At 44.8% G+C, this 13,030-nt stretch overlaps 1 protein-coding gene across 1 annotated transcript in view; it reads right to left on the bottom strand.

The window, feature by feature from the left end:
- The window catches only part of LOC144600429 (SH2 domain-containing protein 1A-like), a 39,537-nt gene that overhangs the window by 9,306 nt on the left and 17,201 nt on the right, over positions 1–13,030 (bottom strand). The window contains exon 2 of the mRNA XM_078412019.1: positions 5,575–5,638. Within this exon, the coding sequence (XP_078268145.1) occupies positions 5,575–5,638 (64 nt within the window). The remainder of the gene's footprint in view (positions 1–5,574; positions 5,639–13,030) is intronic.

A 13,030-nucleotide genomic window follows, 5' to 3' on the forward strand; every position in this document is an offset into this window, starting at 1 on the left:
TTCAGGTCGGGACCCTTCTTCAGACTGAGAGTCAAGGGAAAGGGAAACTGGAGGAATGAAATGGTCATAAGGTCATAAGGTCATAAGGAATAGTAGCAGAATTAGGCCATTCGGCCAATCAAGTCTACTCCGCAATTCTATCATGGCTGATCTATCTTTGCCTCCTAACCCCATTCTCCTGCCTTCTCCCCATAACCTCTGACAAGTGTACTAATCAAAAAAGGTACAGAGAACAGATGAATGATAGTTATGAAAAGCACAAATCAAAGCCAGCAATGATGATAAAGAAAAGCTGGAGTCCACAATGGTCCATTGTCGGCTGTGGAAAAGGTGATAATGAGCGGATACAAAAAAATGATACAAACAATGCATGGGTAATTTGAAATTGGAGAAGTCAATATTCATGCCTCTGGGTTGTAAGCAGCCTCCCCCTATGGCTCTGACCCTCGAGTCCTGACAACATCTCTGCACCCTTTCCAGCTTGACAACATCTTTCCTATTCAGTCTAAGAATAAAGGGGAGGCCATTTGAAACTGAGGTGAGAAAAAACTTTTTCACCCAGAGAGTTGTGAATTTGTGGAATTCTCTGCCACAGAGGGCAGTGGAGGCTAATTCACTGGATGAATTGAAAAGAGAGTTAGATAGAGCTCCAGGAGCTAGTGGAATCAAGGGATACAGGGAGAAGGCAGGCACAGGTTACTGGTTGTGGATGATCAGCCATGATCACAATGAATGGCGGTGCTGGTTCGAAGGGGCATTCTATGTTTCTATGTTTCTATAGCATGGTGCCCAATACTGAACACAGTACTCTAAATGTGGCCTCACCCACCGTTGGACAGAAAGTAGAAAGCCTGAAATCCCACAACGCGCGGTCCGGGTAATGTGGGATACCATCAGGTTCTTGAACCGACCTGCACAATCTTAGCCCTGCCTCAGCAACAGAACGTTATGAATCATCCCTTGCACTACCTTGTACTTGTTTTCCAATTGTGCTTTGCACTAATATCTAATTTTTTTTTGCAGCCTTTTTTATCTTTTTACAGTCTTGCAGAATTGAATTGAATTGAATACTTTATTGTCGCAGTGAAATTCTTTGCTTGCATACCCAAGATGTGTATGCAAATAATCGCCACATAAAGGGCGCTTACAAACTTACAAACTCCCCCCCCGCGCCAGGTCCCCCTTTGTTCTTCCCACCCTCCCCCCTCCCTCACGGTAGTCCCCCATGCCCGGGGTGTAATTTATTTATGTGTAATTTGTGTTTTTGTAGGTTGTCCAAGTTCACGTGCCTGTGATACTGATGCACGCTAGATTTTCATTGTACCTGTAACTCACTGTGATTGCTCATATGACAATAAACCCAACTTGTTTTGAACGGACTTGAATGATGCGAACTTCACCAAAGGGAAGCAGAATCATACAACAACCCTGGTTAGTTATCACAAGATTTTAAATGTTTGCATCAAGGGTCTTATAATGCTAGACCACAGTTCAAGACTGCGATCAAATTAAATGGGTTTAAGGTGAAGGGGAAAAGATTTAAGAGGAATCTGAGGGGTAACTTTTTCACACAAAGGGTGGTGGGTGGATGGATCGAGCTGCCAGAGGAGGTAGTTGAGGCTGGGACTATCCCAACATTTAACAAACAGTTAGACAGGTACATGGATAGGACATGGATAGGGAGCTCTCTCACTGCTCCCCCTCTGTGATTTCTCCTGCCCTCCTACTCTACGATGTTGCTCCACATGGATAGGACAGGTTTGGAGGGATATGGGCCAAACGCGGGCAGGTGGGACTAGTGTAGCTGTGACATGTTGGCAGTGGTGGCCAAGTTGGGCTGAAGGGCCTGTTTCCACTCTGTATCACTCCATGACTCTAAATGAAAGTTACATGAGAAATTTGAATGGAAAAACATTGCATGTTTAGAATGAAGGGTGGCACAGTGGCATAGGGGTGGCACAGTGGCACAGCTGCAGAGTTGATGCCTTATAGCGAAAGAGACGCTGGTTCGATCCTGACTATGGGTGCTGTCTGTATGGAGTTTGCACATTGTCCCCGTGACCGTGTGGGTTTCTTTCGGGTGCTCCAGTTTCCTCCCACATTCCAAAGACATGCAGGTTTGCAGGATGATTGGCTTCTGTACTTTGCCCCTATTGTGTAGGGTAGAACTAGTGTGCGGGTAATCGTTACACGGCACGGACTCGGTGGACCGAAGGCCCTGGTTCAGCGCTATGTCTCTAAAACTAAACCTCAAGTACAGTGCTACCGAGAGGCTGCTAAAAAAAGATTGAATCCAGAACTATCATATCATATCATATCATATCATATCATATATATACAGCCGGAAACAGGCCTTTTCGGCCCACCAAGTCCGTGCCGCCCAGCGATCCCCGTACATTAACACTATCCTACACCCACTAGGGACAATATTTACATTTACCCAGCCAATTAACCTACATACCTGTACGTCTTTGGAGTGTGGGAGGAAACCGAAGATCTCGGAGAAAACCCACGCAGGTCAACTATGTGATTATTATCACCAGAAATGACTAAGCAGCTCGTCTTTCTCAGAAGAAAACAGCTGCAGTATGATCAGATTGAGACATAAGAGACTGCAGATGGCGCAACCTTGAGTAAAGAGGAGGAAATCATCAGTGAAATGGAGAGATGACATTTTGGGTTGGGGCCCTTCTTCTGATGTTAAGATCGGGTTCTGCATGAGAGTTGATACCCAAAATGAATACCCAAAATGAAAGTAACAAGGGTAAGATAGTCAGTAATATTTTTTTATTCGCCTACATTCGCCTCCAAAGATATCTTCATACTACATCGAAGGCATCACAAAATGCTGGAGTAACTCAGCGGGTTAGGCAGCATCTCAGGAGAGAAGGAATGGGTGACCCGAAACGTCACCCATTCCTTCAGAAGGGTCTCGACCCGAAACGTCACCAATTCCTTCTCTCCTGAGATGCTGCCTGACCCGCTGAGTTACTCCAGCATTTTGTGACACCTTCGATTTAATCAAGCGTCTGCAGTTATTTTCCTCTTCATACTACATGATCAATAAGATTCAGTCCAAAGGTGGATCGGGAAAAATGTACCCAGGGGGCAGTTGGAATGTAAAACCCACCAACACATGATTGAACTGAAAAAAAAAGAGAAACATTTAAGGTACAGTTAAGAAAGTATTTTGGAGACACAAAGAACTACAGATGCTGGAATCTAGAGTGGAACACAAAGTGCAAGGAACGGCAGATGCTGGAACCTTGAGTAAAACAAACAGAGGCTGCCTGACCCGCTGAGTTACTCCAGCACTTGGTATTTTACGTAAATATTTTGGGGAATAGTTTAAAGAGAATGAAAATTGACGTTCATGTTGAGGGTGGAAGTTAGTTTCATGTGGAACATAAATATCGGCAAAAACCAGATGAAGTAAGTAACCTGTATTTGTTGTTTTAATATCATCTACTGCAATGGTACAGTTCCTAAGAGCTCTTAAGGATAGCGGAGTCAGGGGGTATGGGGAGAAGGCAGGAACGGGGTACTGATTGTGAATGATCAGCCATGATCACATTGAATGGCGGTGCTGGCTCGAAGGCCTACTCCTGCACCTATTGTCTATTGTCTATTGTCTATTGTCTATTGTCTATTGTCTACAGACTTCCCCGGCGTTATATGCAGTGGAAGCTCAACACGCAATAACTTCCACCAACAAGTTATTTCGCATCTTTATTTATTGAGTTGAAAATCCCCACTGTCCCTCGGCTCTCCAGAAGCATATTAAATGATTCTGCCCTTTACCCCATCTACTCACAGAATTTAAATAAGCCGCATTATAATGGGAAGATAAATAGGACTGATTAATAGAAACAGCGAATTCACGGCATGAATTAAAGAGATAAATTTGAGTAAGAATTAAGCCAGTGGATATATGTTTAGCTCAGTAATGAATTGCAAAGTTGCTGAAGGTAAACTTCAAACCATAAGCTCTGAATCTTAGTCTATCTTTACGTTCATAATTTAATTTTATTGCTTTATATTATCAGGGTCAAACAAAATGATATGAGATCATGGTCAATTAGACCATTCTAATATTGATAAAGTATCATCTTGGATCATTTCATTGCTATTGGGCCAAGCCATGTTGGGTGGGGCCGCAGTTAGGAGGAAGATCAAGATGCATTTGTGTAAATAATTCCAAGCGGCACGGTGGTGCAGCGGTAGAGTTGCTGCCTCACAGCGCCAGAGGCCCGGGTTCAATCCTGACCAAGGGTGCTGTCTGTACGGAATTTGCACGTTCTCCCTGTGACCACGTGGGTTTTCTCCGGGAGCTCCAGTTTCCTGCCACACTCCAAAAACGCGCAGGTTGTAGGTTAATTGGCTTTGGTAAAATTGTAAATTGTCCCTCGTGTGTAGGATAGTGCTTGTGTACGGGGTGATCGCTGGTCGGCACGGACCCGGTGTGCCGAAGGGCCTGTTTCCACGTTGTATTTCTAAAGACTAAAGTCTAAACCTTAAGCACCCTTGTTAGGTCATCTTTAGCCTTTAATGCACGGACAAAATATTTGCTTGTCAAATCCAACAGGCCAATTATGTCCCGGACAAGAAATACCAGGTCTGCAGAAAACAGTCTCACTCTGATCTAATCACAAGGGCTCTGCAAAAACCATGCAAGTAACCACACTTTATAAGTTCATGTTCATAGGTGATAGGAGTAGAATTAGGCCATTCGGCCCATCAAGTCCACTCCACCAGTATTCGAAAAGTAATTTTTGGTTCACAGTGGTTTACCAATGATTGAAATACATTCCTATAATTGAAACTTTGCTGCTGGCAGTGAGAGGAGGTTGTAAAGTCGTCAGTGATAGGAGCAGAATTAGGCCATTCCGTCCATCAAGTCTACTCCGCCATTCAATAATGGCTGATCTATCTCTCCCTCCGAACCCCATTCTCCTGCCTTCTCCCCATAACCCGTGACACCCGTACTAATCAAGAATCTATCTATCTCTGCCTTAAAAATATCCACTAACTTGGCCTTCACAGCCTTCTGTGGCAATGAATTCCACAGATTCACCACCCTCTGACTAAAGAAATTCCTCTCCTTCTCCTTCCGAAAGGAACGTCCTTTAATTCTGAGGCTGTGACCTTTGGCCCTGGACTCTTCCACTAGTGGAAACATCCTCTCCACGTCCACTCTATCCAAGCCTTTCACTCTCCCGGACAAGAACTACCAGGTCTGCAGAAAGCAGCCTCACTCTGTTCTTACGTTGAAACATAGAAAATAGGTGCCGGAGTAGGCCATTCGGCCCTTCGAGCTAGCTCCATTCAATGAGATCATGGCTGATCATCCTCAATCAGTACCCCGTTCCTGCCTACTCCCCACAAGGGTTAGCCAGTCATGCTTTGCAAAAATCTTACAAGTAACGACATTTAGCATTGTCACACACACACGCACACGCACACACACACACCCACACACACACACAGAGTGAGAGTGAGAGTGAGAGACCAGCTCTCCAAACTGAATGGAAACAGTGCTGCCGACGTTTGTTTAAAAAGTAAATTTTCTCTTACTTCAACAGTCCATGAATCTGTCGGTGTCTTGAAGACACGGTATGTGTAAACTGAACTGGAGCATCTGTCAGATAGAAAACAGAGTTTTAATTACCTCAAATGGCAGTTGTTTAAAGAACAAAGTAAAACAGCCACGACGCATTAATTTCACATTTTTTATCAGATGTTTTTTTTATGTGAATCTTCTTCCATAGAAAAACAGATTTGTGACATTGTAGTGGTTCATAGGTTCATAAGTTCTATGAGCAGAATTAGGCCATTTAATAATAATAATAATAATAATGCATTACATTTATATAGCGCTTTTCAAACACTCAAAGACGCTTTACAGGGATTACTAGAACATAGAGAAGAAAATAAATAGATAAATAAGTAAACGAACAGAAAAAGGAGACAGAAGGTGAGGTGACGGTCAGTGGTTGAAGGCAGTGCTGAACAGGTGAGACTTCAGTGATGTTTTGAATGTGGTGAGTGAGGAGGAGTCTCTGACGGTTTGGGGTAGTGAGTTCCAGAGGGTGGGAGCAGCGATGGAGAAAGCCCTGTCCCCCCAGGATCTGAGTTTGGTCCGGATGGGGGGGGACAGGAGGTTGGCAGCAGCAGAGCGGAGGGTGCAGGTGGGAGTGTGTCTATGGAGGAGGTCAGTCAGGTAGGATGGGGCCAGGTTATGGAGGGCTTTGTAGGTCATGAGGAGGATTTTTCAAGTCTATTCTGCCATTCAATCATGGCTGATCTATCTTTTCCTCTCAACCCCATTCTCCTGCCCTCTCCCCACAGCCCCTGACACCCGCACAGTGGTGTTATAAATGTCCAAGAAACACAGTCATCTTCAATTGTGGCCTTTCCAGAACGGTGGTATAAGTTTGTACTGTGCAACATCATTCTCTGCCAGTTTTAACGTGTTACTCTATTGATCAGTTGCAAGATCTCACAGATGTGAGCACTTAACTGGGTAGCTGTGACCTCAACAGCCAAAGAGTCATAGGGTCATAGTGTCATACAGCATGGAAACAGGCCCTTCGGCCCAACTTGCCCACTCCGACCAACATGCCCCATCTAAACTGGTCCCACTTATCTGCTTTTGACCTATATCCCTCTAAAACTATCCTATTTATGCACCTATCTAAATGTTTCTTAAACATTGCGATAGTACTTGCTCAACTACCTCCTCCTGCAGCTCCTTCCATACACCCACCACCCTCTGCATTAAAAAAATGACCCCTCGGGTTCCCATTAAATCTTTCTCCCCTCACCTTAAACCTATGTCCTCTGATTATCGAGCCGTAAAAGGACATCTTCTTGGATAATCCCTCAGGATTCAACATGATTTGTTTTCATAAGTTCTTTAGTCATAGGAATAGAATTCGGCCATCAAGACTACTCCGCCGTTCAATCATGGCTGATCTATCTTTCCCTCTCACCCCATTCTCCTGCCTTCTCCCCATAACCCCTGACACGCTGACTAATCAAGAATCTGTCAATCTACGCCTTAAAAATACCCAACGGCTTGGCCTCCACAAGGAATTCCACAGGTTTACCATCCTCTGACCAAAGAAATTCCTCCTCATCCCCTCCCTAGAGTCTCCTTTCACTCCAGTTTGGTAGGATCCGAGGTGCCCGACGAGAGAAATTATGCCCTTCCACTCTCTTGGCAAAGTTCTTGAACTTGGTTTTATTGCATTCTATACTTCTCTATCTTCCTGCCTTCTCTATCTTTCAGTCTGAAGAAGGGTACCGCCCCAAAACATCACCTAGTCCTTTTCTCTAGCGATGCTGCCTGACCCACTGAGTTACTCCGGCATTTTGTGTCTACCTTCTACATTATTTTAGTTTAGAGATACAGAGCGGAAACTGGCCCTTCGGCCCACCGAGCCTGCGACGACCAGCCATCCTGTACACAAGCACTATCCAGCATGCAGCAGGGACAATTTACAATTTTACCAAAGCCAATTAGCCTGCAAACCTGTACGTCTTTGGAGAGTGGGGGAAAAACCGGAGCACCCGGAGAAAATTCACACAGATCACGGGGAGAAAGTACAAACTCCGTACAGACAGCAACCGTAGTCAGGGTCAAACCCAGGTCTCCGGCGCTGTAAGGCAGCAACTCTACCGCTGCGCCACCGCGCCGCCCATCGACTCACTCCTCCCAGTCGGCGCGTTAACTTTTTGTCTCCACCCAATCTCCTCCATCTCAGCATTTTTGCTCTTCCTGTGGTTCGAGGGTTGACAAAGTGAACATGATAAAGCCTTTCAAGCATGCGGCTCATGAAACTGGTGGACAGCAAACATTTCAGTGGGCACTTCACGTACCAGCTTGTAAAGTAATCACTGATAAGAAATTCATGAGAATTTCAACGACAGATATTTCTGAAAGTGAGCATGGGAACATGGGGGAAGGGTATTGACATAGATAGAGAACTGGGTGGCAGACAGGAAGCAAAGAGTAGGTATAAACGGGTCCTTTTCAGAATGGCAGGCAGTGACTAGTGGGGTGCCGCAAGGCTCGGTGCTGGGACCCCAGTTATTTACAAAATATATGAAAAATTTAGATGAGGGAATTAAATGTAACATCTCCAAGTTTGCGGATGGCACAAAGCTGGGTGGCAGTATGAGTTGCGAGGAGGATGCTATGAGGCTGCAGGGTGACCTGGATAGGTTGGGTGAGTAGGCAGATTCATGGCAGATGCAGTATAATGTTGCTAGATGTGAGGTTATCCACTTTGGTGGAAAGAACAAGGAGGCAGATTATTATCTGAATGGTGTCAGATTAGGAAAAGGGGAGATGCAACGAGACTTGAGTGTCCTTGTACATCAGTCACTGAAAGTAAGCATGCAGGTACAGCAGGAAACGAAGGAAGCAAATGGCATGTTGGCCTTCATAGCAAGAGGATTTGAGTATAGGAGCAAGGAGATCCTACTGCAGTTGTACAGGGCCCTGGTGAGACCACATCTGGAATATTGTGTGCAGTTTTGGTCACCAAAATTTGAGGAAGGACACTATTGCTATTGAGGGAGTGCAGCGTAGGTTCACAAGATTAATTCCCGGGATGGCGGGACTGGCATATGATAAAAGAATGGGTCGACTGGGCTTGTATTCACCGGAATTTAGAAGAATGAGAGGGGATCTTATAGAAACATATAGAATCCTTATGGACAGGCTAGGTGCAGGAAAAAATGTTCCCAATGTTGGGGGAGTCCAGAACCAGGGTCACAGTTTAAGAATAAGGGGTAGGCCATTTAGAACTGAGATGAGGAAAAACTTCTTCACCCAGAGAGTTGTGAATTTGTGGAATTCTCTGCCACAGAAGGCAGCGGAGGCCAATTATAGACAATAGACAATGGGTGCAGGAGGAGGCCATTCGGCCTTTCGAGCCCGCATCGCCATTCACTGTGATCATGGCTCATCATCCACAATCAGTACCCCGTTCCTGCCTTCTCCCCATACCCCTTGACTCCACTATCTTTAAGAACTCTATCTAGCTCTCTCTTGAAAGCATCCAGAGAATCGGCCTCCACTGCCTTCTGAGGCAGAGAATTCCACAGATTCACAACTCTCTGGGTGAAAAAGTTTTTCCTCATCTCCGTTCTAAATGCCCTGTCCCTGGTTCTGGACTCCCCCAACATCGGGAACATGTTTCCTGCCTCTAGCGTGTCCAATCCCTTAATAATCTCATATGTTTCAATAAGATCCCCTCTGATCCTTCTAAATTCCAGTGTATACAAGCCTAGTCGCTCCAGTCTTTCAACATATGACAGTCCTGCTACCCTGGGAATTAACCTAGTGAACCTATGCTGCATTCCCTCAATAGCAAGAATGTCCTTCCTCAAATTTGGAGACCAAAACTGCACACAATACTCCAGGTGCAGTATCACCAGGGTCCGAACTGCTGAAGGTCCTCTCTGCTCCTATACTCAACTCCTCTTGTTATGAAGGCCAACATGCCATTAGCTTTCTTCACTGCCTGCTGTACCTGCATGCTAACTTTAAGTGATTGATGAACAAGGACACCCAGATCTCGTTGTACTTCCCCTTTTCCTAACTTGACACCATTCACATAATAATCTGCCTTCCTATTCTGACCACCAAAGTGGATAACCTCACACTTATCCACATTAAACTGCATCTGCCATGCATCCGCCCACTCACGCAACCTGTCCAAGTCACCCTGCATCCTCCTAGCATCCTCCTCAGAGTTCACACTGCCACCCTGTTTCGTGTCATCTGCAAATTTGCTTATGTTACTTTTAATCCCTTCATCTAAATCATTAATGTATATTGTAAATAGCTGCGGTCCCAGCACCAAGCCTTGCAGCACCCCATTAGTCACTGCCTGCCATTCTGAAAGGGACCCGTTAATTCCTTCTCTTTGTTTCCTGTCTGCCAACCAATTTTCTATCCATATCAGTACCCTACCCCCAATACCATGTGCTCTAATTTTGCCTGCTAATCTCCTATGTGGGACCTTATCAAAGGCTTTCTGAAAGTCCACGTACACTACATCTACTGGCTCTCCCTTGTCCATTTTCCTAGTTACATCCTCAAAAAATTCCAGAAGATTAGTCAAGCATTATTTCCCCTTCGTAACTCCATGCTGACTCCGAACGATCCTGTTACTGCTATCCAAATGTGTCGCTATGTCAACTTTTATAATTGACTCCAGCATCTTCCCCACCACCGATGTCAGGCTAACTGGTCTATAATTTCCCGTTTTCTCTCTCCCTCCTTTCTTAAAAAGTGGGATGACATTAGCTTCTCTCCAATCCACAGGAACTGATCCTGAATCTAAAGTACATTGGAAAATGATCACCAATGCATCCATGATTTCTAGAACCACCTCCTTAAGTACCCTGGGATGCAGACCATCAGGCCCTGGGGATTTATCAACCTTCAGTCCCATCGGTCTACCAACACCATTTTCTGCCTAATGTGAAATTCCTTCAGTTCCTCCATCACCCTAGGATCTCTGGCCACTAGAACATCTGGGAGATTGTTTGTATCTTCCTTGGTGAAGACAGATCCAAAGTACCAGTTCAACTCGTCTGCCATTTCCTTGTTCCCCATAATAAATTCACCTGCTTCTGTCTTCAAGGGACCCACATTGTCATAACTATTATTTTCCTCTTCACGTACCTAAAGAAGCTTTTACTATCCTCCTTTATATTATTGGCTAGCTTACCTTCGTACCTCATCTTTTCTCACCATATTGCCTTTTTAGTTATCTTCTGTTGTTCTTTAAAAGTTTCCCAATCCTCTGGCTTCCCGCTCATCTTTGCTATGTTACACTTCTTCTCTTTTATTTTTATACTGTCCTTGACTTCCCTTGTCAGCCACAGTTGCCTCTTACCCCCTTAGAATCTTTCTTCCTCTTTGGAATGAACTGATCCTGCACCTTCTGTATTATTCCCAGAAATACTTTTAATTGCTGTTCCACTGTTATCCCTGCTACGGTCTCTTCCCAGTCAACTTTGGCCAGCTCCTCCCTAATTCCTCCATAGTCCCCTTTTGCTCAACTGCAATACTGGCACTTCCAATTTTCCCTTCTCCCTCTCAAATTGTAGATTAAAACTTATCATATTATGACCACTACCTCCTAATGGCTCTTTTACCTTGAGTTCCCTTATGAAATCCAGTTCATTACACAACACTAAATCCACAATTGCCTTTTCCCTGGTAGGCTCCAGTACAAGCTGCTCTAAGAATCCATCTCGGAGGCACTCCACAAACTCCCTTTCTTGGCGTCCAGTACCAACCTGATTTTCCCAGTCTACCTGCATGTTGAAATCTCCCATAACCACCGTAGCATTACCTTTGCTACATGCCAATTTTAACTCTTGATTTAAACTTGCACCCTATATCCAGGTCATTGTTTGGGACTGTAGATAACTCCCTTTTTACCCTTACAATTCCTCAGTTCTATCCATACTGACTCTATGATTCTATGTCACCCCTCGCAAGGGACTGAATTTCATTTCTTACCAATGGAGCTACCCCACCCCCTCTGCCCACCTGTCTGTCTTTTGGATATGTTTGAATATTCAGCTCCCAGCCCTGGTCCTCTTGCAGCCATGTCTCTGTAATTCCCACAACATCATACTTGCCAATGTCTAACTGAGCCTCGAGCTCATCCACTTTATTTCTTTTACTTCGCACATTCATCTACAACACTTTAACTTCGGTATTCACCTCCTCTCTTACACTTTAACATTGCCCCTGACCTTACTCTCTTATCCCTTCTTGAACTTTCCTTCCCATTAATTCGGGAGTCTTTTGTAACTTTTCCTGTACTCACTTCACCTTTAACTCCATCTTTATATTCCCAATTTGTCAACCCCTCCCCCCAACTATTTAGTTTAAACCCACACGTGTAGCACTAGCAAACCTGCCTGCCAGAACACTGGTCCCCCTCCAGTTAAGGTGTAACCCGTCCCTTTTGTACAGGTCACCCCTACCCCAGAAGAGATCCTAGTGGTCTATAAATCTAAATCCCTGCTCCCTGCACCAGCCCCCCCCAACCACACATTCAGATTCCCTATCTCCCCGTTCCTGCCCTCACCGGCACGAGTTACAGGAAGCAATCCAGAGACAACCACCCTAGAAGTCCTGCTTTTCAGTCTTCTTCCTAACTCTCTAAACTCACGTTGCAGAACCTCCTTCCTCTTCACTGGATGTTTTCAAGAGAGAGTTAGATATAGCTCTTAGGGCTAACAGAATCAAGGGACATGGGGAAAAAGCAGGAAGGGGGTACTGATTTTGAATGATCAGCCATGATCATATTGAATGGCGGTGCTGGCTCGAAGGGATGAATGGCCAACTCCTACACCGATTTTCTATGTTTCCATGTAACTGAAATTTAAAATATATTTACAAGGGGGAAACTATGGGGGATCCCCATGTGGGACATTTATACCTTGTTTTTGATGTATTTCAGAGTCTGGCCTTTATGATACATCAAGTTCACTGTCTGAGGACACTACTGATCTTAAAACTGCCCAGTTTATCACAATAAGGAGGTTATCCTCTTCTGCACTGGCAATAAACCGCTGAACTTTGGAAATGGTTGATAGCAGAAGCTAAACACAGGCGCCTCGCATTTTAGTGCGTTTGATTTATGCGTTTTTGAAATAATGCGGCTGTTCTTTTAACAGCAAAGCTTGATTTACACGGTGGCATTTTTGGAACAAGTGCGCTCAAGTTTACTGCTGACGGTTCAGTCGTGTGTACGTTTAATGTACGTGTTTTTGAATTATGCTCTGCCGTTCAAGCACGTAATCCCTAAGTAAAAGACAAGGTGCCACTTCACATTAAATTGTTGACGTGCAAACTGGAGACACAGCATCTCATATTCCACTTAGGTAGCTTCCAACCTTGGGCGGCACAGTGCCCTGGCGATAGAGCTACCGCCTTACAGCGCCAGAGACCCGCGATCGATCCCAACTTCGAGTGCTGTCTGCATGGAGT

The sequence above is a fragment of the Rhinoraja longicauda genome, chromosome 15 (assembly GCF_053455715.1).
Source record: "Rhinoraja longicauda isolate Sanriku21f chromosome 15, sRhiLon1.1, whole genome shotgun sequence".
NCBI classification, from domain to species: Eukaryota; Metazoa; Chordata; class Chondrichthyes; order Rajiformes; family Arhynchobatidae; genus Rhinoraja; species Rhinoraja longicauda.